General features: G+C 39.5%; 1 protein-coding gene across 2 annotated transcripts in view; it reads left to right on the top strand.

Moving 5' to 3' along the window:
* Positions 1 to 5,336: 5,336 nt before the first annotated feature.
* The window catches only part of APBA2 (amyloid beta precursor protein binding family A member 2), a 43,313-nt gene continuing 23,242 nt past the window's right edge, over positions 5,337 to 25,407 (top strand). For both annotated transcript variants that reach the window (XM_009952333.2, XM_009952326.2), the window contains exons 1-4: positions 5,337 to 6,305; positions 16,202 to 16,282; positions 17,657 to 17,693; positions 24,038 to 24,183. In XM_009952333.2, coding sequence (XP_009950635.1) covers positions 5,337 to 6,305; positions 16,202 to 16,282; positions 17,657 to 17,693; positions 24,038 to 24,183 — 1,233 coding nt within the window. The remainder of the gene's footprint in view (positions 6,306 to 16,201; positions 16,283 to 17,656; positions 17,694 to 24,037; positions 24,184 to 25,407) is intronic.

The following is a 25,407-nucleotide window of genomic DNA, read 5'->3' as shown; positions in this document are numbered from 1 at the left end:
AATTTAATTGGTCTCTCTCCATGGGAAGAAAGTAGTGAAGAGGTCTTTCTACACAGGTGAAAAGATGTGAAACTGTTAAGTTCCATAAACCCTCTCTGCAGCTGTCTGGGATTTAGGTGCAAGGAATTCAGGAGAAGTCTAATGACTCTATAATGAGCACAGATTAAAATAAATGCCAACTGTAAGGCAGTAGTCCTGCTTCTAGGAGCAGAAGAGATTGGTTCTCCTATGCGTACTCCTTTTTACTGCCACATAGAAATGCAGCATGTGTATTCTGGAGATTGATTTCCTTTTCCTCTCAACATTGAGCTGAGGCAGGGAAACTTAAGAAAAATAAAGCAAAGCCATTGAGAGCAAGACATTTTCATTGAGAACCCTATTCAACTTGGTCCCTTAATCACTGATCTTATCTACACTGATGGAGATTTAGTGGTGCACTGTGCAATACAAATCAGCATTCGCTTGTCTCAGCAAGTTAAAATTACTGAATGCTGAGGAGAGTAAAGAAGGATACAGCACTGACCCCCCATGTTCTCAGAACACTTCTTTTTCCCCCAGTCAGAAGTTTTAAAATGCACTTGGAGTGATACAGAAGTTTGACCTAACTCTCCGCTATCAAGGAGGGAACTAAGATAGCAGATGTAGGAGGGAGTCTTACACCAAGCAGAAGAAATGACCTGTTGACTCAGTTGAAGCTTTTGTTCATAAAGCGCCTCTGGATCCAGCAAATCATTACTCCTGTCTTCACATCAGAGGACATTGGAGTAGTGTTAGGTAGAAACCCAGTATTCAAATTTCAAGAGCATTCTTCGTAACCAATGTGTGAATATTAAATATGTAACCTAACACCATAGATTTCTTGAGAAAATTAGGAAAAATATTAATCCCTGCAGTAGGTGACTCAGAAGGCTTCTGCACAGTAGACAGAATAGCAGAACATGTGGTAAAAATTTGGTATTGCATTTCTCAAAAAAGTCCAAGTTCTGGTTTTGTTCTTTTAAAATCAGAATACATTTGGTTTAGTAATTGTCATCCACCTAGATAAATGAACATCTTTGTAGGCGAGAAGAGTTTGGACCTGTAGCCATCAGGTCCAATGTCACACAGCAAGGTCCAACTAGCACCTTGCTGTGCAACATGAGACAACTTGGAAAGAGCCTAGAATGATGTTAGGTTTTAGAAGATTCAGGTTATGCTAAACCCAATGTAAGAGTGAAGTATTTTTCTAGGAAGCCTGAGAGATATTTTGAAACAGTGGAAGAAGACTAGGCTACCTTGGCTGTTCTATTATTTGAGTTAAAATACTGCTGTTTGTTTCCTTAACAGAAATGTATGTGCAGCTCCATAAAGAGCGTTCTCAGGCTTGAGTTTGAAAACTCCATTTATTAATTCAGATATGTCAGTACAGTTGTAGAATTTACATTTCATAGTTGAAGACAGCATAATCGGTGCACAGTCTGCAGTGAGGCTGAGAGTAATAAATTCTGCCTTTTTAATGTGATCAGTACTTGGTTTCCTAAAAACTAGTGCCTGACTGAAGATAGCAAAGGTAAGAAGGCCAACTAGAACTGAAATTGTTTGCAGAGATTGCTTTGCAGCTTCAGTTTCCATAGCATTAAGATCAGCCTTGCCTCTTATTGAAAAATCAGGCTTATTTTACCTCCATTGGGAACACGTGCCTCAATTTCAGCATACAGGGGTAAAGCACTGTCTTCAGTCATGGCCTCAGACTGAAAACCACTTTCCTGTGTCCTTGTAGTATGTCAGTGCTAGGCATCCTTGAGAGGAATTTCTTTCTCTATTTCTTACCACCCATGCTCTAAAAAGTTTGCAGTCTGCCACTATTTATTTTAAGTTCTTCCTTCACACTCCTTGCCATAACACAAATGCTGCACTTTCATATGCCACCGTGGGGGGAAAACTGCAGCTGCTGCTATTAGTGCTGCCCAGCTGATAATCATCATCTCCTCAGAGCCCTGGAGCCCCTGACCTGGCCATTGCCCCCCAGCTGTTGCAGCAGCCATCCATCCCTCCCTTCCTAGGCTCATGGCCTGCCTAGCCACCAGCTTCTGGCTCTTGAGAGTACATGCAAATTGCTTCCTGGGATATGCCCTGTTACACAATAGCTAGCACACAGTGGACATTCAACTACTGGAATTTATAAAAGGGTATCACTGCAGTGATACCACTTAAGGCAGTTTCAGGCCCTGGATACTAAATGAAGATTCTTAGATGTGGGTGGAAAAACTCCATTGCACTGTCTGGCTAAAAAAAGGGGTTCTCATCTCCATATGCTGTAGGAAAATCTGAGCCATGAGTTTCAAACTGTGCTTCTTACATGCTTTGTGCTTCTTCATCTACATTGTAGTGACTTGTGTGCAGGGTCTACTGTACTGTAAATCTCTAGGTATAGCTTAGTATGGAGAACATTTCCAATGGCTGGTAGACTGAGGCCGCTGCAGATGAGAACAGTTCTTTCCCTAAAAGACACCAATTTGTTTTGTTCTTGACAAGAAATAACTCAGTTAAGACAGATGAAGTGTCTGTAGTTCTTTCTTGCATTGCCATTCCAAAATATATTTTTAGAGCTTCTGTCTTAACTTATTTTCAACATGTTTGTATCATGTGCTTACAGGTTGCTGATCTGGTCATACAAGCAATTCATCTTGTTTGTGGGCAGTTTTTTGCAGCCTGTGCAGAGCATTGCAGTGTTGTGACTAGATGGCTATTTTAATCCAGTGTAAAATAAAGTTTGTTTATACTGCAGTCACAGTATAGAAACACCCTTAGTTTGCAGTAAGTAGAGCTAACTAAATCAGAGGCAATACTAGTGGACAGATGGCTTGGTGGTCTGAGTTTCTTATAATTGACTTTAAAGTAAGAATTGACAGCTAGTCTATTAAAGGGATCATAGTGGGCATACAGATCATACTGAGAAAGTCCTGTAGTTCTAATAGTGAGAAGGTGCAAGTAATCACTGGGAAAGTTTTGCCTTCTCTGATTTTGTCATGAAAAACTTCACTTCAGATGTACTATTTACTTCAAAGCTTTCTGTCAGGACTAATTCTACAAGGCTAAACTAAACTAAAAAGAGCTTCACATATTGGGTTCCTTTCATGTCTTCTCCTGTGACTAACATGGATCTCTGCTTTGTATCCCAGAATCTAGAATCCCTGTTTCAGGGAAAGCTTAGATTTGCCACATGGTGCCATTGCACTAATCCATAGATGCATCAGATTTCTGGATTTGTCACAAACTAAGGTTTGGCATTTTCCTTGTGATATCATAAATTCTGCAGGGATAGCTGTGAGTTTTTAGGTTACAGTGACAGGATATTTTTTATAAATTTGTAATGCCTAGGAAATTAATCTCTATATAGCTCCTCTAATCATCTAGCTCCATGTTAGTTTTATTGTTCTATATGTGCGCACAAGACTTGGGAAACTGGTTATAATCAAAATGATCTTGTGGTTGGCAGACATGCCTTTGTTAATTGCATATAGTAAAGCCTGCCATTGTGTGGTGCAGTTCAGAAGCCTGTGTCTGAGCTCAGTTCACCCCAATTAAGTAACTGCACCAGTCAAGCTTATCATAAGCATACAACAATGAAATACAGAGAAACATATACTGAAAGTACTTTGTTTCCCCCATCCAAATCACACATAGCAGATCACAGTTGTCAAACCTGTCTAAAATTAGCCATTTTCTTTATTTTGACTTTTTTTTGATACAGTTAATATAATCCCTGCTTATTTATTTAGAATGCAGTATTTAGATGAAAATATATAAAGTAGCACAAGTATGTAGTGGTAGGAATTAATGAGCTTTTACAGTAAATGTGGGGCTTTTTCCCCTGGCATATAGATTAGGTTGTTTGAGGGATCTATAAATTGGAGCATTGGGCTATGATTAATGGGATGAAATTTAACAAGTCAAAATGCCAGATTCTGCACCTGGGGCAGAATAACACAAGGCACAAGTATAAATTGGGAGAGGAGTGCCTGGAGAGCAGCCCTGCAGAAAGGGACCTGGGGGTGCTGGTTGACAGCAGGCTCAGTAGGAGTCGGCGGTGTGCCCTGGCAGCCAAGAGGGCAAACTGCATCTTGGGGTGCATCAAACACAGCATAACCAGCCAGGCAGGAGACGATTGTCCCGCTGGATTTGGAGTTGCTGCGGCCTCACCTTGAGCACTGTGTGCAGTTGTGGGCCCCACAATTTAAGAGGGATGTGAAGGTCCTTGTATGTGTCCAGAGGAGGGCAACAAAGCTGGTGAAAGTGCTGGAAGGAGCATCCTATGAGGAGCAGCTAAGGACTTTGGGTTCATCTAGTTTGGAGACAAGGAGGCCGAGGGGTGACCTCATTGCTCTGTACAGCTTCCTGAGGAGAGGAAGGGGAGAGGGAAGTGCTGATCTCTTCTCCCTGGTATCCAATGGTAGGACATGTGGGAGTGGTTCAAAGCTCTGTCAGGGGAGGTTCAGACTTGACATTAGGAAGCATTTTTTACTAAGAGGGTGGACAGACACTGGAACAGGCTCCCTAGAGAGGTGGTCGATGCCCCAAGCCTGTCAGTGTTGAAGAGGCATTTGCACAAGGCCCTTAAATAACGTGCTTTAACTTGGTCAGCCCTGAATTGCTCAGACAGTTGGACTAGATTACTATTGTAGGTCCTTTCCAACTGAAATAGTCTATTCTATTTTAAAAACAATATTTGATTTAACAATGGGAGATACTTAATGGCATCCAGCTAGTAATAGCTAATAAACCAGTGAGTGATTTTTTTAAGTAACTTTAATAGCAGTGCTTTAGCCTTTAGTGCCCTATGTGACTGCCAAGTTAATAGAATTATTTTCCTTTAGTTTTGGTAAGAGCAGTTCAGATTTTAAGTGTATGCTTTCAGTACACATTAAAGAAATGCCCAAGCTGAAAATTGAAAAGAGCTCCTGTTTACTGCATAGCAATTAAAGCATGACCCCTTACTGGCAAGAAAAGAAATTGAAAACTAATTTCAAGGTTCAGGATTAATTCTGTCAAATTGACAGAAGCAATCCTACACTAGAATACATTTAGCATAAATGTAGAACCTTCTCTTTATCTGTTCCCTTCAGTGTGCAAGTTATAACTTTGATTTCATGGTTCCATAATATGAGCGCTTTAAAAGTTAGCTGTCTGTGAATCTAGTTTAAATATCTACAAACACATCCTTTTTACCCAATAAATCTGTCAGTTTGTTTCCTGTTAATATCACTGATCTCTGATTATGACCTTCTCCTGAATGTGTGTTTTTTGTCTTCCCTACAGTGATTGCTTAGAAATGATTGTCATATAAGGAGTTGGCTATGGCAAACAGGAAACATCAAAGCACTACAGCCAGCATGCTGGATCACAGAGTGAGAGCTTGCCCTGCTTCATCTCACAACAGGGAGCCCGAAAATGAAGAAAGTGACCTTCCTGTTGAAGATTATGCAGCAAAGGAGGCAGAACTAGCAAATGTCAGACAAGGTAGTCCTACACCTGTGGAACATGAGTGCAATGATCATAGTGGAGATGGTGACTCCAGCTCTGACTATGTGAATAACACCTCTGAGGAGGAGGACTATGATGAAGGCTTGCCAGAAGAAGAAGAGGGCATCACATACTACATTAGATACTGTCCAGAGGATGACAGTTACCTGGAAGGCATGGACTGCAATGGGGAGGAGTATGCTCCCCATGAGGAGAACCATGTTGAGACAGATGAATGTCAGGAAGCTGTAGAAGAATGGGCTGAAGGGCAAATTCAGCACCAAGATGAAAATGAGGTGACAGACAGGCAAGAGTGGCAGGAAGGTCAAGATAATGGCATTCAGATTTTGGAGGATGAGGTGTCATCTTTGGAGATTCAAGACCAAGAAGAAAACATACAGTATTGTCAAAGTGAAGGTGGCTATCCGGACTATTATCCAGTAGAGGCTAATGGAAACTCGCAGGGAATATCACCATACCATTCTAGAAAAGAGGATGCAGAGCTGGAAGAGCAGGAAGAGGACATTGACCAGATTGTAGCAGAAATCAAAATGAGTATGAGCATGAGCAGTATTAATAGTACAACAGAAATGAGTCCAGAACACATTGGGACTGAAAACGTGGCACATGATTATAAAGAGACTTGTTCAAAGGGAGAAGCTGTTCACAGTGCTAACAGGCACGAGGGGAGGCCAAAATCACTGAACATCCCATCTGCCTCTAAGCACAGTGGAGAGGTGCCTAGAGGTTTTAAAGCAAAGTCCAGAACCCCAGAGGACAGGCAGAAGTGGCCACAAGAGCAGGTATGAGGTTCTTTGTTTAACCGGACTGTCAGAGGCATTATGCAAATATTATGTTAGTTATTCCAGGCAGAATTAGAGAGCACTATTTTTACTTGCTCTGTATTGCATCGCAGCTACATAATCACATTGTATGTTAAGAAAAGGGTGCTGAATGTTGTCAGTTTAGGTAGATGACTAGGAAAGAGGTTTTGCACAGAAAACAGACAATTCTGTGGAAAACAAGGTATTCCAGATGCATGGGGCAAAACTAGTTTGTTTACACTATTTTATTCTGCAGTGATACGCTAGAAAAACTTGTAACTGGGGTCAGCATTGAAATAATTGAAGTTTTTTTCCCATTAAGAGCTCCTGTTCCATTTCCTTAGCAAGGGATTAATTTCTTTTGTTTTCAATAGAGTGTATGCTAAGGCTAGACATGGCATGTGTTAAAAACAACTGCAGAAATGCCTTTATATTGCTGTGGTTTTGTACTAGCTGAGCATATCTTGACCTTGGCAGGAAGGAAGAAATAGGAGCTTTACTATTAAGCAGATGTTAATTTAAACCATGCATTATCTTTTCTTGTTCTAATGTTGAGCACCAGAAAAAAAAGTCTGGGAATGAATCTCAAGCTTTTGTAGAGGAACAGAGGTGTGAGGATTTTTTTTTTTTTTTTAAGTTTCGGATTGAATGTACTTTCTTCCTTATAGAGAGACATATATCTAATTCCCTTTGCTCTAAGGTCAGTTTAAAGCCTTGACTTTGCATCTCTGAAGTTATATGCAGCTGAATATTAGTTATCTTCTGAAGTGAACAGAGATCTACCTAAAAGAGGTAAAACATCCTTAGTAATCTGTCATGTAAATACTTCTTAAGTGAATTGTTTTGCCTTATTGACTAAAATACTTTATTAAACTTCAGAGGTATAAGTTTCCTGTTTCAGCTTCATCAAATTATAAATATTATGATTTTCTATAGTTAAGTGCCCCATAGTTAAACTTTTTAATCTAGATTATTCCATTAAAAACAGACATTAAAATATGTCAATTCCTCTAAAACAGTAAAAGGAAATAAAATGTTTAAGAATATGCTGATGAAATGGGTTTACCTTTATAATTGTGAACAAAAAAAATCTTGGGATGTATTCAGATGATTTCCCATATCTGCAGCAAGTTTTTAATTTTTATTTCTACATGGTATTTGCAGAAATTGGAGTTAGAACCAAATTGTGTAAGTTACTATATTCAGTACCTTACTGCCAGCATAAAAGTTCTAGTTTGTGTGAATAAGCTTGATGATCTTGAATGGTTTGAATAGTTACTAGGTATTCGCTAGGAACATGTAAATCTAGTTCGCATGTTGTAGACTACTGATGGTCTTTTTGGCACAGGTACACCAGCAGCTGCTACTGGGAGTATTGCTGCTTGTAAGCTTTGAAAGTATTTGCAGAACAAAAGAGGACCGCTTGAATAAGAAAGTTAGCGAGTTCTATATGCTTGAATAAGAAATTGTTGAGGGTTTTCTCCTGAATGATTGCTAATTCAAAACAGAATGGCAGCACACCCCTCTGGTGTATCAGCCACTCCTCTCAGCTTCATGTCATCAGCAAACTTGCTGAGGGCGCACTCTGTCCCTTCATCCAGGTCGCTGATATTGAACAAGACCAGACCCAGTACTGACCCCTGAGGAACAGCACTAGCCACAGGCCTCCAGCTGGACTCCGCACCGCTGATCACAACCCTCTGAGCTCTATCCTTCAGCCGGTTCTCAATCCACCTCCTTGTCCACTCATCTATCCCACACTTCCTAAGCTTACCTGTGAGGATGTTGTGGGAGACAGTGTCAGAAGCCTTGCTGAAGTCGAAGCAGACAACATCCACTGCTCTCCCCTCATCTACCCAGCCAGTCATGCCATCATAGAAGGCTCTCAGATTGGTCAAGCATGATTTCCCCGTGGTGAATCCATGCTGACTACTCCTGATAACCTTCTTTTCCTCCACATGCTTAGAGATGACAACCAGAATGAGCTGTTCCATCACCTTTCCAGGGACAGAGGTGAGGCTGACTGGTCTGTAGTTTCCCAGGTCCTCCTTCTTGCCCTTTTTGAATATTGGAGTGACTTCCCTCCAGTCCTCAGGCACCTCTCCTGTCCTTCATGACCTTTCAAAGATGGAGAGCAGCTTAGCAATAACACCTGCCAACTCCCTCAGTAGTCGTGGGTGCATCCCATTGGGGCCCATGGATTTGTGGGTGTCCAGTTTGCCTAAATGATCTCTAACCCAGTCCTACTCGACCAAGGGAAAGCCCTCCTCTCTCCAGACTTCATATCTTACCTCCAGGGTCTGGGATTCCTGAGGGCTGGCCTTAGCAGTAAAGACTGAGGCAAAGAAGGCATTCAGCAACTCCACCTTCTCCATATCCTCCATCACCAGGGCACTGACTTCATTCAGCAGCAGGCCAACATTTTCCCTAGTCTTTCTTTTGCTAATGATTTACTTGAAGCCCTTCTTGTTATCCTTGACATCCCTTGCTAGCTTTAATTCCAAGTGGGCCTTAGCCTTCCTTCTTGCATCCCTGCCTACTCTGATAGCATTCCTATAATCCTCCCAAGTGGCCAGTCCTTTTCCACATTCTGTAAACTCCCTTCTTCCAGTTGAGCTTTTCCAGAAGCTCCTTGCTCATCTGTGCAGGTCTCCTGCCTCCTTTGCTTGATTTCTTACTCATAGGGATGCACCAATCCTGAGCTTGGAGGAAGTGGTGCTTGAATATTAACCAGCTCTCTAGGGCCCCCCTACCTTCTAGACCCTAACCAATGGGATCCGTCCATGTAGGTCTTTTGACCAGACCAAACTTAGCTCTCCTGAAGTTCAGCATTGTAATCCTACTTACTGCCCTGCTTCTTCCACACAGGATCCTGAACTCCACCATTTCATGGTCACTGCAGCCAAGGCTGCCCCAGCCTTCACATCTCCAACCAGTCCTTCTTTGCCTGTTAGCACAAGGTCCAGCAGAGCACCTCTCCTCATTGGCTTCTCCACCACCTGTGTCAAAGTTATCATCAATGCTCTTCAGGAACTTCCTGGACTGTGGGTGCTTGGCTGTGTTGTGTTTTCAGCAAATACCAGGGTGGTTGAAGTCCCCCATGAGAACCAGGGCCTGCGAACATGAGGCTGCTTTCAGCTGTCTGTAGAAGGCCTCACTGAGTTCCTCTTCCTGATCTGGTGGCCTGTCGTAAACTGTCATGACAATGTCACCCATATTAGCCTGCCCCTTGATTCTTAAGCATAAGCCCTTGACTCATCCTACAAACCCCCTTAGGCAGAGCTGCATATATTCCAGGTGCCAACTCTGCCACCTCGCCTTGCTAGCCTGTCTCTCCTAAAAAGTACATAGCCAGCCATGGCAGCATTCCAGTCACCTGAGCTGTCCCACCATGTCTCTGATTGCAATGAGATCATGGCCCTTCAGCCACACACAGATCTCTAGTTCTTCCTGTTTATTCCTCCTGATGTGTGCCTTGGTATATAGGCATTTCAGAGAGGTAACTGAACATGCAGGTTTCCCTGGAGGGGGGGGTACAAGAGGATCCACCATAGCCATACACACCCTTGAGGTGGTTGGCCTTCTGGGTCTCATCTTGGGAGACAGCTAAGGAACATTTGTCACTGCTTTGATTGGCCTGGCCTACTCCCCAGTTGGATGCGATGGCATGAGCATTGCTATTCTGGACCCTGCCCCTGAAGTCCTTCAGTTTAAAGCCCACCTCGCCAAGGTGGCCAGCCTGCTGCCAAAAATCCCCTTGCCTTTTCTAGACAGGTGGATTCCATTGCTCCCTAGCAGGCTATAGTCAAAGAATGTCCCATTGTCATAAAAGCCAAAACCCTCCTGACTGCAGCAGCCACATCAGCAGAAGTGGATACGTGTTATTTGTCCATTTCTGCTGCAGAGCCCAAATCCAGGAGTCTTCTGTCTGTGCAAGGTCCCACCCACCCTTTGAACAGTCTGAAGCAGCTAAAGTGACAGACATTGTAGAAAACCTGTATCTTCAGAATGTCTTACTGGGATTAGCTCCAAGTATTACGGGATGCATTTGATAGAATTTGTGGAAAACACAAATGGATGTAAATAAAAAGTATTTAAACAGCTTGCTGCATTCTCCTGTGTGTTCTAGGCAGCTGTGGGGCAGAAATATTAAATGGCTACTACTGAGTGACAGTTCCCAAACTTAGCAAGTGTAAGTGCTCGCAGAAGAGTGCTAAACAGTCCAAACATTCTCATACAAAAACAGTTTCTCTGCTAATTGTCTGAGTCATGGCTTTTTAGCGATAAACTCCTGACACCAGGAGACAGCAAAATCAATGCCTCTGACCTAAAGACGCATTAGTGACAGCCTTCTCTGGGAAGTTTAAAGCAGACAGCAGCATGCACACCAAATTACATCTACATAGAAATGCACCATTCAGCACAGATGTTTCTCTGAAACTCTTATCATGGCTGGTTCTCAATTTTAAATACATGCAAGGACAAAAAACCATTTAGTTCTTTAAGATGACAAAAATCAATTGGTGATTATTTTAATGTTTATTGAAATTGGATAGAGTTGGATAGAGTTGGATAGAGTTGGATAGAGTTGGATAGAGTTGGATAGAGTTGGATAGAGTTGGATAGAGTTGGATAGAGTTGGATAGAGTTGGATAGAGTTGGATAGAGTTGGATAGAGTTGGATAGAGTTGGATAGAGTTGGATAGAGTTGGATAGAGTTGGATAGAGTTGGATAGAGTTGGATAGAGTTGGATAGAGTTGGATAGAGTTGGATAGAGTTGGATAGAGTTGGATAGAGTTGGATAGAGTTGGATAGAGTTGGATAGAGTTGGATAGAGTTGGATAGAGTTGGATAGAGTTGGATAGAGTTGGATAGAGTTGGATAGAGTTGGATAGAGTTGGATAGAGTTGGATAGAGTTGGATAGAGAAATTCCTTCAAGGAATGCTTAGATCTCTAAACTTACTTTGACTCCTCTTTTCATAATGTCAGTTCCATACTCTAATGTGACTTGCTTACTCTGAACTGCTCCTTTCTACAAATATTTCCCTCTTCACTTCTGACATGTGCTAGCACCACCTCTAAATTAGCACATAAGTAGTGGAATCTTTGTGAGAGAACAGAGTGTGAAGTCTGGCCTTTTCTTCTGTGATCAAACTCAGAAAATCCTTCAGCTAGTCAAGAATTGCCTCATTCAGCTTCTGTCTTTCTAAGTGTATCCTGCTGGGTTAAATTGCTTCTACTGGCAATAGGATGTTACTGATGTTACAATAACTAATGCAGCAGCTCAGTAAGGAAACATTAAGCCATTCCCACTACACATCACCAGCACCTACAAAAGCAGTTGTTTCAGTCACGTAGTTTAATGGGAATAGTACCACCATAACAGACTTGTTGCTAGGTTACCATCTCTTGTCTCAGAAAGATGTTTTAGATGCACCTTGATGTGTTACTAGAAACATACTAGTGTTTAAATATGAGGAGGACACATGGCCTGATGATAAAATGTCTTTGGAAACCAACAGAAGATAACAGAAGTTGAAACTAGAAACCAAAGTTTTGTCCTTAAGTGACAAGCATAACAATACTCCTCATCTGCTTTACCTTTGTTCTAGAGAGACAACAAACCTGGATGGAAAGTCAGGTAGATCTGTTGGTTTACTTGTGCAACAGATAACTTAATCTAGACAACCTTCTGCAAAAGATCTCTTTTCTAAGAAGTTTTTTTCTTTTCTGGGAGACTACCACAAGGAACCTTTTTCAATTGGAACCTACCACAAAACATCTCTTTTCCAAGAAGCTTAGTAATCTTCAAGATGAGCTTCAAAATGCATAAGCCAGTACATTTGTTTCTGAATGCATTAATTGATAATATTTGACCAGTATTGCTAGTAAAGAGATTGGCAGGTATGGATCACAAGCCTCATTATTAAAATGTTTAAATATAGTAATAAAGCCTTACCACATCTTTGAGCTGCACTCAGTGCTTGCTTACCAACTCTTTACCAAAAGGATCAACAGTTCTGAAAAAAAATCTTTCATTCCTCTCTCAGGCAAGTTATTCCTCTGAATAAATCAAGAAAGGGACTAACCTGCTGGTTTCCAGCAGAACATTCTCCATCAGGAAAGTACATCATCAGCACTGAGCACCACAGCAGCATTCAGGATCACAGGCAGCAATTTTGAGGAGAACCATATTGCTGAGATGAGCTTTTGACTGAAGAGCTAAACAGCTTACACTGGACTAAACAAACAGTAGTATTACAAAACAGCAGCACACAATCACTGCCAGCCCTCACCCCCAGCTAAGGGGGCTTTATACTGCAGGCAGAGGTGGTTATAAAGAGGGTCTGGTTGGCTGGGAGGGGTCCTGTAAGATTGGTGGGAGGAGCGAGGCCCAGGTGGCCCCAGGCCTGGCCGTTAGCCATCAGGACAGGGCTGGCCAGGGCATGGGTAGAGCTGCAGGCTTCTCTCTGCAAGATGTGTGTAGATGCTTCAGTGACCCCAAATAAGTAGCATCTGATTTTCCTCTCAGCCTAAATATGATATTTTCTGCTGCCTCACGTTCTTTCACATGATGCTGGATGCTGCCTCAGTACTTACTCAGAGGCAAAAGTATTAATAACACTACACCTTTAATATGTTAATACTGTTATATTTTTCCTTTGAAGAATCTGTCCTTTTATCAGAATCTTATTTTAGTCTAAGAGAGTTAACAGAGCTGTACCTCTGTGTTAGTGTGCACTCAATTCCTCAATAGCTTCAGGTCCTATTCTAAACTGCAAGTCAGCGTATAAAGCATTTATAATACCTTATAAGTATTTCCCTCAAATGTAATTTATCTAGCTATTGTAACACTTAAAACAATATAAATTGGAAACTCTGTAAGAAACATGAAGAAAGCAAGTATTGAGTATGATAATTTATTTGACATTAGTCAGATCACCTGGGAGCATGAACCAACTTCCAGCCCACACTGAATACCAGAATTTATGTTTTATAAAAATGATTCCGTAAAGAAGGTCCAAAACAGTCCCTTCATCCTTGGTCTAGAAGCATCTCCTTCCATATAGACAAGACTACATGCTTTGTAACTGTGTGTGTGAGATACAGCCATATACAGCCATGCCTGCTCTCTGTAGTTCTCTCCTTTATCACTGTAAGTCTTACGGAAAGAAAGGGAAGCCCTCCTCCCTGTACTTCTTTCTGCCCTTTTCTTCTGGGATACCATGTCAGCAAATAGTTCTTTTGCATGAAGATCTCAACCCTTATTTTGTAAAGGGTCATTGGAACAGCCCACCTATTTGCAGGCAAATGTTGGGCACAGAAAGTGTCAGACAGGCACAGCTGCCCTTACTGACTAGTTGATATTTTGTGCTGCTGCTGCTGAAGGGACACAGGATGTGCTATACACCAAAGCTGCAAATGTCTCAAGAGTGTGATATTAACACTCAGCTTTGTTTGGAGGAAGTGCTCACAGTGACACCCTCCCCTCTGGATCACACCACTTTTAAAGAACAAAGTGTTAATGGATCAGCCAGAGGTGGAACATACTATGTGCACAGATGTGCATAAAGGAAATGGAAAAAGTATTGGTACCTGAGATTCTGCCTAATTAGACTGAGGCTCCTAAACACACAGGCGAAACACTGGGGAAAAAAAAAGATTGGCCTTCATGTACAAACACCAAATAGTAAGTGAAAAACATTTATTGTGGCCCTTGTAGAGGTGATGTGATTGAGCCCATCTCGTCATGTATTCTGCACAGACTACTTTTTGGAACCCAGCCAAGACACAATAACAACATATATACTAGATGTGTGACTAGGAAACAATAAACAAGCAAGGCTTGTTTATATTCCTAAAATCCGGAAAATAGTCCAGAAAATTACAGCTATGTATAAATCACAAATGAAATGTCATCCAAGTGTTCAGTCATATTTTGTATTAAGACTATATGGAATTATGTATGCAACTATTACCAAAGAGCATGATTGGTATAATGATCCCAAGGGCTGAATAAGTCCCTCGCCATGTAAGATTTGTGAAAGAGACATGTTTCAATAGTGTTTACGGCACCCAGGGCATGCTTGCTAAACCAGTCAGCCAAGTCTTTCTTTATATGCAGGTGCAATTTCAGTTCAGTCAAGTGTGTGGTAATCAGAACTGACAGAGCTTTAAAAATATTAACATTCTGTTGTACATACTGGAGTTAATATATTTGCTGTCACCATTTACAGTTTAATGTATCTTCATTGTGGCCATGTCATTTTCCATGCTTAAAGCACACGCGATCTAATATTACTATTTTAGGGAATAAGGTATGATTATTATGCTTGTTTTATTAAAGCCCTGTAGGTATTTGTTTACCTTATTAATGCATTTCACTTTACATCAACACGTGTTGCTCCATATTACTTTAGCCATGCAATATAATTAGATTTGTCTTGTCTCAAACAGAATAGCATTTATAAGCAGGGACATAGTAAGCTTAGCTACTACAGCCATATAGACAGGGCACTAGTCAGTGGTTCCCCAAGTCTTGGTGCTCTGTGTATATCTCAGATACTCTTTTCTTTCCTAAAATCCTGCTTGGATTCACTTGGGTGAATTTTTTGCTTTATGTTGTCTTACCTGAGAATTAGCATTACTGAGCTAACAGCTCTAATGTGGCTGCTTCAGTAGCACATTTCATTCAGCTGACTAAATACTACTCTTAGGGAATAATTTGCCTAGAGATGAACATTCAGGCATTCTTTGATTACAGCTACATATTGTATTTGCAAGTTGGAAGACAAGGAGTTATGCTCACGGATAACATTCAGGATGACTCTTTGAAATAATACTGGCTCAGTATTTTCCATTTGCACAATTGTTGATACAAGTTCTCATTTGTGAAGTCTTACAATGGCAGTAGCATTTAGGCACTCTTTTTTATACATAATGAGGAAACTGAGAAAAAAGGAAAGTTAAATATCCTAAACCATAAAAATTTCCCAAATCACCTTGGTTTTCCAGATTCCTAACAGTGAAAGTTGGGTCATGGAAAGTCCACTTTCTTGGTATGTATGGGACACGGGCGCTTCCTGTGCCAGCTGCTGGTGTTCTGTGACTTGTGTCAGGCCTGGAGAAGAAATTCTGCTCCTGACAATGTCAGAACTTAGAAGAAAAAGAGTGTTCCATAGTTTAACAGACTTAGTTATTTTCCTTGTGTAAGGTTTTCTGTTTTCCCTTTCACATTGCTTCAGAAGCCTGAAGCTGTGTTGCCAGCATCCTGTAGATTTGCGTGGCCCAAAAGGAAGGACATGCCACGAGGTATCTCCCATGCACAGAATCCTGTATTCAGTGCTAGGATTCTGTTTTTCAGATCGGAGGTGGCTGTTAGGACTATTTTGATTTTGTCCAGTATAGAGAATAAACAGATTTAAAAATTCTGACTTTGGTTTCTGAACAATTTGAACGTCTCAGCATTTGACTTAATTTTATGTGAAAAATTTGCATTGAAATAAAATAATTTAGTTTAAGTTTGAATCAGTAGTGTAACTACTACTTAATGGTAATTGCAATGTCTTCTTATTTACATCAGAGTGGATCTTTTATTATAATTGAACAGCTCAGCATTTTTATATGAATCTCATATTTGCTGAATTACAATAGGAAATTCCAACTATTATATCATGTTGTGATATTTTGGTATCATTAGTGAATATTGATTGCACATAAATAAACACATATAAATAACTACACTGAACAGCTTCATGACCAATGATTGTCGTAAAATAATGGAGAACATGCTAAATACAGTTTCATGTGCTAATGTTTGATGAATTTTTATTAAAATTTTCTGATTGTAATTTAATCTCTTTTTTATTATAGATGTGCAATGGTTTAGAGCAGCCAAGGAAGCAACAGCGTTCAGACCTCAATGGACCTGCTGACAATAATAATACACTCGAGGTAGGTACCTTAGGCCGTTAGGCCTTTCTGCTCCCTGTCTTCTGCGGTCAGGCTTCCAGAAGGCAAAGCAGGCACTGAATTGTCAGCTTTCTCCCTCACACACAGATACTTAGGCTCTCTTTCTTTTCCTGAACTGACAATAAATACCATGCTTGCATATTCCGGAAAAAATCTTTGAACTATACCCATGAATTTGTTCCTGCCACATTCATTTTATGTAACTGTCCACGGCATATACTCAAGCCTAAAATTTTCTGATGACATATAGAAGAGGGAGAACACTTCAGAAATTCTCTTTTTGGATTACTGGAGAGCAAAAATGGCATCAAAAAGAAATTGGCTTCTGCTTTTTCTCTCTCCCTCTGCCCCCACCCCCGCCAATGTCAGTCTTTGAAACCAAAGGACTGCTTAACTTAATTCCCACAGGAATAATTCTCTTTAAATAACCCCTAATATCAAGCACATCATTCAGTGCTGAGGGCTCACATCTTTTTCAGTGGCCTCTGTGGTAAGATGTCTCCTGGCTCAGTCAGCTGTCAAAAAGACGCAGTGATAGGCAGACCTGCTCTTGTCACTGAAGACTGGAGCAAAGAAGACATCTAAGAATGCAGAATGAGGTTATGCTTGAGGCTAGACACAATGAAATGAAATTCAGACTTAACAGCAGAAGTCTGTTACCTCAAAAACCAAAACATATTTAGCCTGTGGCCTGTTACATTAATGAAGAGGCACATTTCTAAAGCCTTTTCCCGTAATGGAGAAATCAGCCTCTTTCCTGGAAACAGGAATGCCTGAGGAGGCAAGCAAAAGACAAGCAAAGGGAAGGACTGTATCTGTTTATTGAGAACAGAGACAGTAGCTTAAAAAGTGCACTGTTGTGGCCCCTGCTGAGATTTAAGTGTAATGCCTATGTACTGTGCAATCAGGGACAGTTCTTTTTATTCACTGACTCAGAATCTTGCGTTGTAAAATACTGTTAAATGTTCTTAATTGGAAATTTGGGATATTGTTAATAGGCAATGTGATCTAGTGGACAAACTATTGGACTGCGAATTGCTGGTTTGTATTGCTCATTTGACAGATGACTCCCTAGGTAATTTCCTCTTCCTCCCACCCTCCCTTATTTTTTTGTGTGGTGGGATCTGCTTAAAATGCTTTGAGATTTCAGGTAAACAGCACTATGTAACAGTTAGGTTGGGTTAATTACTGTGACGTAATGTGTTTCACTGTGCTAAATACTGGCTATGCAGAAGTTACACAGAGAAATTTTTTTTTTTTTTTTAAACAATGGCCAGCTTTATAAAGAAAATATGAATTCACTTCAGTTTGTGAAAATGATTTTGTTACAGCTATACCATTTTTATTTCTCAACAGACAAAGAAAGTGTCCTCATTTCCAAGTTTTGTTGATGGTAAGTTTAAATCTTCCATAGTTAAAGTAGGATAAAATGGAAGCAAATGCTTTAATACATTTTAAAGATCACAGTTCTAAAGTCTAGTCAAATGTAAAAGAATACAGCTGAAAAGTTTAAGTATTGACGTATTTAACATTTTCACCTCCCCCACCACCCCACCCCCCCCCGGCAATGGGAGTCTGGTGATGATAAAAAGGAGAAGTAGATAGAGCTCTCAGAAGGATTAAGGTGAAGATGGAGACGGCTACAAATCTGGAAGGGGGTAAAAAAGGTGGTAACAGTGCACCTAAGCAGGGTGGAAATTTATGAAGGTAGAAGAACACCCTGTTACGCATCACCTTATGCAGAGGAAGGAGTCATTTCAGCCCCTGTATCACTTTGAAGTGACGTCTGTTATTACACTCTGGGAAGCCCAGTTGTTGGCACAAATGGAAAGGTTCTCCTCATCTGACAAAAAATCAGTAATCCAGTCCTCTGTTTAGGAGAGCCATGCTTTCATGTGCTTCTTCAATCTCCTTTGCACTGCTGTTACGTATTTTCTGTTTGGAGAAGAATAAGTCAATTTATTAACACAAGAAGGTGGACAGAGATAAAATAGTATTATACTGAAAAACATTACCATTCTCTGATTCACAGGCAGCTGAAGAACTGTGTATGGGGAAAATGCATACAGCTCTTCCTGCGAAGGAAATGTCTGTACTGTAAAGTGAGAAAAGACAGTAGGAAACTTCTAAGGATCTGAACCCTTAGATCTGCCATGAACACACTTTTCCGCACAATGGAAACCATAAATAAATGTTAAAATCTTGATTTCTAATGCATTTCTCAACTTGAGGGAAAGTTACTGCGATTTAAAATAATATCAGAATGTTGAACACATTTTTCTTCTATTCCCTGATGTCATCAGCTTGATAGCAACTTCTGGTTTTAGTCATTTCCTTGAAGAGCTAGAGCAAATGGAAAGTTCAGAGATTGCCCCTTTTACACAGATTGACATCTGAAGGAAATTACACGTTTGGCATGAAATGGCTAACAGGACCTAAATAGAGGAAATTAAACGCATTCCCCAAAGGTGGTGGAGACAAGAAAGCCAGCTGATACTTTGCAATAAGCATCTAATGATTGCATAGTGGACAACCATAAAGGGAGGCCAGCATGAGTAGAGCTTTAAAACAGACTAGAAAAATCACCCCACACAGTGCTTGCAGGTACAACTTCACATTTCAATTTGATTGGGATAAATAGGTTTCGTCTTTTTCTTTCCTTACCAATCAGCTCACTACTCTGTTGGGAAGTGGTCAGTAGACTCTTTTAGATAGCATTATACTTTTTTTTTTTCATTTAGTTCAGTCATTTTGCTTTCTCTGCTTTTTTTTCTGTAGTCGCACAGTATGTGAGGAGGATAAGCTATCTATTAGTGTTTTTCTATTGCAGGTATTATATGACATTGTATAACATAGGTAGCTCACTATAGGAACTTATGGTAGCTAACATGACTGGACTCCGAATTCAAAGAAAACCACAGTTTTTGTTACTAAATTCTATGTAGAGTCCCAAAAGGAACAGGACCCTACTGCACATAAGAAAAGATTCTGCCAGCTAACACTCCCTATTCTTCCTTGAGCTTTGATGGCAATACCACAGCCATATTCTGGTTATATTCATATTCAGCTGATAAGGCACTTAACTTTCAGCAGGACGACTTAACTACAGTAGCTGTATCTATACCTCTATTAACACATAATATTTTTCATATGCCATGTGGACATAAGAACAAATCAGGTAACAGGCACAAAGAATATTGTAAATGTGTTCTATTTCTATTAAAATTGTTTCAGTAGTGGTACCACTACATGTTTGTAGTGGTAATTACTTTCATGTTCAGGGGTTCTGGCTGGTTTGCTCTCTGTATTTGTCCTGTCACCATAAATCTCATTCCCTTGCACAGGAACAACCATGATGAAGTAAAGAAATCAGCCAAAATATGGAACTTGTAGATAGCCATTCTGCAAGGTGAGGCATGCCCCAGTCCATTTCCTCCTTATGCAAAATCTGCTGCATTGCCATGGAGCCTAAGGTCTCAGTGACTTCACGGAGCATGATGGTTCTCAGCAGGAAGCTGGAAGTGCTTCTGTGCTCTGAGCACAATCTAAATAGTCTCTGATTTCTTGGTTTACACATGATTTTAGATAAATATATGTTCCTAACAGATTATTAAATTCAGTTATGCTGAATTATTGAATGAGTATTCTTTTTCTTATTTTATGAATGCAAAAGATAAATTAATTTTAAAATTTTTAGACCAAGTCTAGAAAAATGTTTATGCTTGTTGCATTAATAGGTCAGCAGAAAACCAAGTAATCTCTATTGCATTGCTAAAGTATTGCAGAAATTTACAGTTAATTTTTCAGAAATAGTTATCTAATGTTGAAGCACCAATACTCAACATAAAATTCCAGTGTCTGTTCACATTGAACTAATCTTCAAGTTTCAAATCTATTTCTTTCTTCTTCCCTTTCTCATCAGTAAGCCTTACACATGCTGACAGTCAAGGGCATGCTTAAGTGTTCTGATGAGCTGGGAGCTCAGCCAAGTCTGCATTTTTATATTATTTAAAGCAGGCAGAGATAAGGGAAGAAAACACTCAGGTAACCTAATTTGATCCTGGAAATTTTCAATATCATGCCATCCTTCCAGCTGTTGTCTTGTTTTACTTGACAATTGCTTACATTGCCTTCATGATGGGAAACGTATGTTGGAAATGTTTTCTACTCAACATGCCTCTTTTTTGGGGGTGGCATGGTGGTGGTGTCTGTATTATTTATTAATATAAGCATGTTAGGCATGCTGTTGTTTTATACATGATGTTGCAGAATTTGTTGCTAGCATAATGATTCTGCAAAAAAGTCACTTTCTAATGCCATGAAGAGATGACGAAACCATAGCCAACCAAAAGAACCCCAATATTTAAAGACTCCAAATAAATAAAATTAGGATTATAAAATTTCTTAAAACCCTAGGTTATTTCCGTGTTCAAGACATTTTTCAGACAAATTAGTTAAAAACACCATTGCTGTCACCAAACAGCCATGACATGGGAAGAATTTGTTGTTTCCTTTGAAACACTTACTAATTTCACAGACCCCTAAGATACGGTGGGGATTTCATGCTTGGAAATGCTAGCAATGTGTATGTAAAAAAAAACCCTCTAAACGCCTTTGAAAGGAAAGTGCCTTTGACGTAGCCTATCAATGACTTGGAAAACAAGACAAAAATGTCTTGCTCAAAGATATACGAAGCAGCAATATAACTAGAAGTGGGCTGAATTCAACATTCTTGAAAATGACTGAAGAGAAAAATGTGCTTTCCTGAGTTCAGTCAGAACTTTTGGGAAGGAAAGGCAGAGGGGTGATGGTTGCAAACTACAAGAGGGTAGATTTAGATTAGATATTAGGAAGAAGTTCTTCACTACAAGGGTGCTGAGGCACTGGAATGGGCTGCCCAGATGAGTTGTGACTGCCCCCTCCCTAGCAGTCCTCAAGGCCAGGCTGGATGGGGCTGGGAGCAACCTGGTCTGGTGGGAGGTGTCCCTGCCCATGGCAGGGGGGTTGGACTGGATGATCTTCAAGGTCCCTTCAAACGAAAACCATTCTGTGATTCTATGATTAAGGGACTGATACATTTTAAATAACCAGCACAACATTTTGTTGACAAACCCTGCAGACTCTTAGAATTTTGGTCTTTGCTTGATGTAGCGACTGTGTTAGAATTTGTACCAAGAATTGCAATTCTACTTGTCTTCAGACACATAAGATACTTCAAGAAAATTAATCTAAATTAACTACTAAAGGAGGTTAGTTAAACTGATTTAAACGTTATGTGGGTAAGCATATTTCAGAGTTAAAGCAACTTTGATTCAATTTAGCCTGATTTACTTAGTGAATGAAGGAAAACAAGATTAAAGCCACTTTAATTTTGAATAAGCGTGTTGATGCAGGTATCTAATGAAGTTTGCTAACTTAACATTAAATTTACATCTTTAATTAATTTCCCTCTTTGCTACCCTTGGAACAAGATGCCAATATGATGCAGTATTTTGTTGCATGCCAAAAAAGTACGGATATATGAGACTAAGTTTTAGGCCTGAAAAGATGTATGAATAACATCATCATAACATCAACAGTATAAAATACATCATCCATCTGCTGAAAAATGTAATGGTACAAAGATGTATGCAAAGAGGAACAAGAGATACAGTAAATGGAGTTCTTGTGGAATTTTAATTTTCTTTCTTTTCCTTCAGTGAATTAGTGCTGCAGGAACAAGGATTGGTTTTTGAGGTATTGAAAGACTTGGCCTTCATGAAGAGTTTCAGTGACTTTTTAAATTAGTAGCTTTCCAAGGATTTCATAGAGGGTTTTCACACTTGCAGTGGAGATTGTAATGGTATTTGTTTATTCTTTCCCAATACTTTGAGAATTTTAAATTCCACAGAATTTCATTCTGAGTTACAATGAAGATCCAAACAGTTACTGGATTTGCAGATAAGATCTAAAGCAAAATATGTCCTCCTGTGGTATATAATTATCCTTTCAAAGCTTGAAACTATGGCATTTGCTAGCAAAGCAAATAGCTCCATTTTGTGTGAGCATTGTTAGTTAATACCAAGTCCCTGAAGAGCACAGGACTGGTATAAACCTATATATGTGTTTATATACTTTGATTTCTGACTTACAAAAACTGTGGGTTTTTTGCTGGGGGTTGAGGTTTCCAGCAGGTGCATGTGAGGTGTGCAGGGAAATATAAGCATCAGCAACATTGCTTGACGAAGAAGGTTACTTCTTTTAATCAAGTTTGGTTTTTGTTGGGAGGCTTTCTAAATTAGGACAGGAAAACGAAGGATGGGAATTCTCACTAAAAGATACATGTGCAAACCACTTTTTTAGTAAATTTCATCACCATAGCATGCGGTACATTTTGCCTTCTCCACATATTATTTTCCACATTCAATTGATTATAAATAAATTCAACTACAAGAATTTTTTTTTTTTTTTAAATTAGCATCTTCCTTCAGTGTCATTTTTCTCCTCATACATGAGATTGAGGTACTTCAAAAAAAATGTGTTAGCAGCTTGGCAGGTTGATACAGCTCAAAGCAAATTTCTTCTGTAGAACTGCTGAGGAACAGAAAATGTTCACTGTCAGGAGATTTCAGCCAAACCCTGGAATGACTGTTCTTTATTGTTGAGCCAATCAAGCTAGCTGTAAAGTATAACAGCTGAATGAAGAGGATGATGAGCATCGTCCCAGTATGATATAAATCCTATCCTTTGTTATCTTTTCCCTGCCCCTCTTTTTCATTCTTGGAAAGAAACAACTTCCAAAGTAAGAGTTAATGTTAGAATCTCACCAAAGTCACTATGTAATTAATACTAAGTGTGTGCAAAGGCATTTTGTTGAATGAAGGCTACATCAAGATGGTTTAAGTTCCACTATTTTCCTCTCTTTTTTAACATGAAATTTTTCATATTCTTTCCATGTGCTCCTTTTCCATAACTGTCTTCTGTGACTTCCCTGCTTTCAGAGGAAAAGGCTGTATGACCTGTTGTGCAGATGCCGTTGATTAGACTGTGAATGTTGTGTTGAACTCCTGTACTGAAGCATGTTTCTCCAGCTCTCAGTTGATACAATCTGTGCCAGCCTGTGAACTATATTTTTCTATTAGTCTCTGAATTCAGGCCTTACACGTGACTAAACAGCATCAAGATGCCTACTCTTCTTGTTTCCTAAACTTTCTTAACTGTTAGGTTTCATGGTGGACTTTTGATGAAGCAAAGTACACCTTTGTGCCCATTCATCAGTACTTTTGCCAGAGACAATGTTTGGGGACTGTGTTCTACAAATATCTCAAAAAATGTGGAAACACAATCTGTATTCAAGCAGAAGTTTAGCTCCTGCACAGTACATACATATAAATAGTAAGAAAGTTATGATAAAAAATAGTAAGAAAGTTATGATAAAGGAACCTATCGGCATTTCTGAAACTTGCAAACAATTCCTATGTGTTTATCAGTGCAGCACAGGAAAAATTTTCCAAGGATTTTCCTCTAGAATTCCACAGTCAACTATTATGCAATGTTTTTATTACTGTCTGTTTGGTTACTATTTTGGGGGGGAAATAATTATAGGGGAAAACATAATTTATTTTGTACTGGATTTCTTCACCTGTTTCATATTAGAAAAGGTGTTAAAAAGGTTGTTCAAGTCTCAATATCCTTTATTCAATTTCTCATCTCTCTACCCTCTTTTGAAAGGCAGTAACTGTAAATGTCTCATGTCAGTTCCAGGACCTTGTGAACCTGAAGACCTCATTGATGGAATCATCTTTGCAGCCAATTACCTGGGCTCTACACAGCTGCTCTCGGAGCGCAACCCTTCCAAAAACATAAGGATGATGCAGGCCCAAGAGGCAGTGAGCCGTGTGAAGGTAGAGGTTTTTTATGGTTTGTAGAATACTCACTGATCCTTTGACAGTTGATCTCTAAAATGTACAGGATCAAACCTATTCTGAAGTGCACTTATGAGAGTATAGATCTAGTACAGTAAATATCACAAGTTTCCAGTGCTTATTAAAAAAAATACATACAGCATCTCTGAGGAACAATATATAAATTATTCTAGAGTCTATTCAAAATTGTTTGGAAGCTGTATGAAGAATTCAAGTATTAAAGACAAATTGCAGATTGCAATTAGGAAATATTCCAATGGCAAAGCACAGGATATTTATTGGACTGTGGTTTTCCTCTTACATCATTAATTCCTTTAACTTACTACAAATTGTGAAGATTACTCTCAATATAATGAATTACTGCTTTTTTTAGGACGAGAAGATTCATTACTATTGTGTTTGGATTTGGTGTTATTTACAGTGAACAATTTCGGTGTAAATAATGTAGCATAGACTGCTTCATATAGCTGTGTAAAAAAATGCTTTTTTTGGTTAATAATCCAAGTAGGAGATTTTTCTTCTGCAATTTTCATGGATCTGCTGTGAATACATCTGAATAAACATATGGTTAGAAAGAGGTAGATTTAAATGCTAATAGAAAAATTATGTGCTTAGTCAATAAAATATTTAATTGGTAAAAAGTGCATGGTTTTGAAGAAAACCAGTTTGGGATAACCATTTACTTAAAGAGACCATCATGACTACCAATTGATTTGGCATTTAGAAAAAAGTGAAAGGCAAGAAAGGTCCAGTTCTTTAAATTTTCCAAACCTTTGAATTTCTATTTGGCATATTGTGATGTCTAAAGTAGTAAGTAATTGTTGGTTGCAATTAACTCCCTAACAACTGGTTTTTGTATTGACAGCAACCCTAAATCTGTCAGGGATACCTGACTACTTTAGATAGTAATGGAAGAGAGCTTGAGTTACGTTTTGTTCAACAATTATGTGTAGATGTATGATTAATATGGATAGAAAACCTTGAGTTTAAAACAGCGCAAGTACTGTAATTTTAGACTATTGTATATTTAGCAGGATAAATGGTATGAGCAGCTGTTAACAGGCAACACTCTTCGGTACCAATTTTTTTGTAATTAATTGACAACAGGGATAATGCTATTAATCCAATTACACTTGAGAACTGCGTAAGATAAAACCAAATCTTTCTTTCCTGCACATCCTTCTTCACTGCCCCCAAATTTTT

This window comes from Leptosomus discolor, chromosome 11 (genome assembly GCF_034619465.1).
Source record: "Leptosomus discolor isolate bLepDis1 chromosome 11, bLepDis1.hap2, whole genome shotgun sequence".
NCBI lineage: Eukaryota > Metazoa > Chordata > Aves > Leptosomiformes > Leptosomidae > Leptosomus > Leptosomus discolor.
The sequence above is the reverse complement of the archived record's forward strand: the minus strand, read 5'-3'. Positions and strand labels throughout refer to the sequence as shown.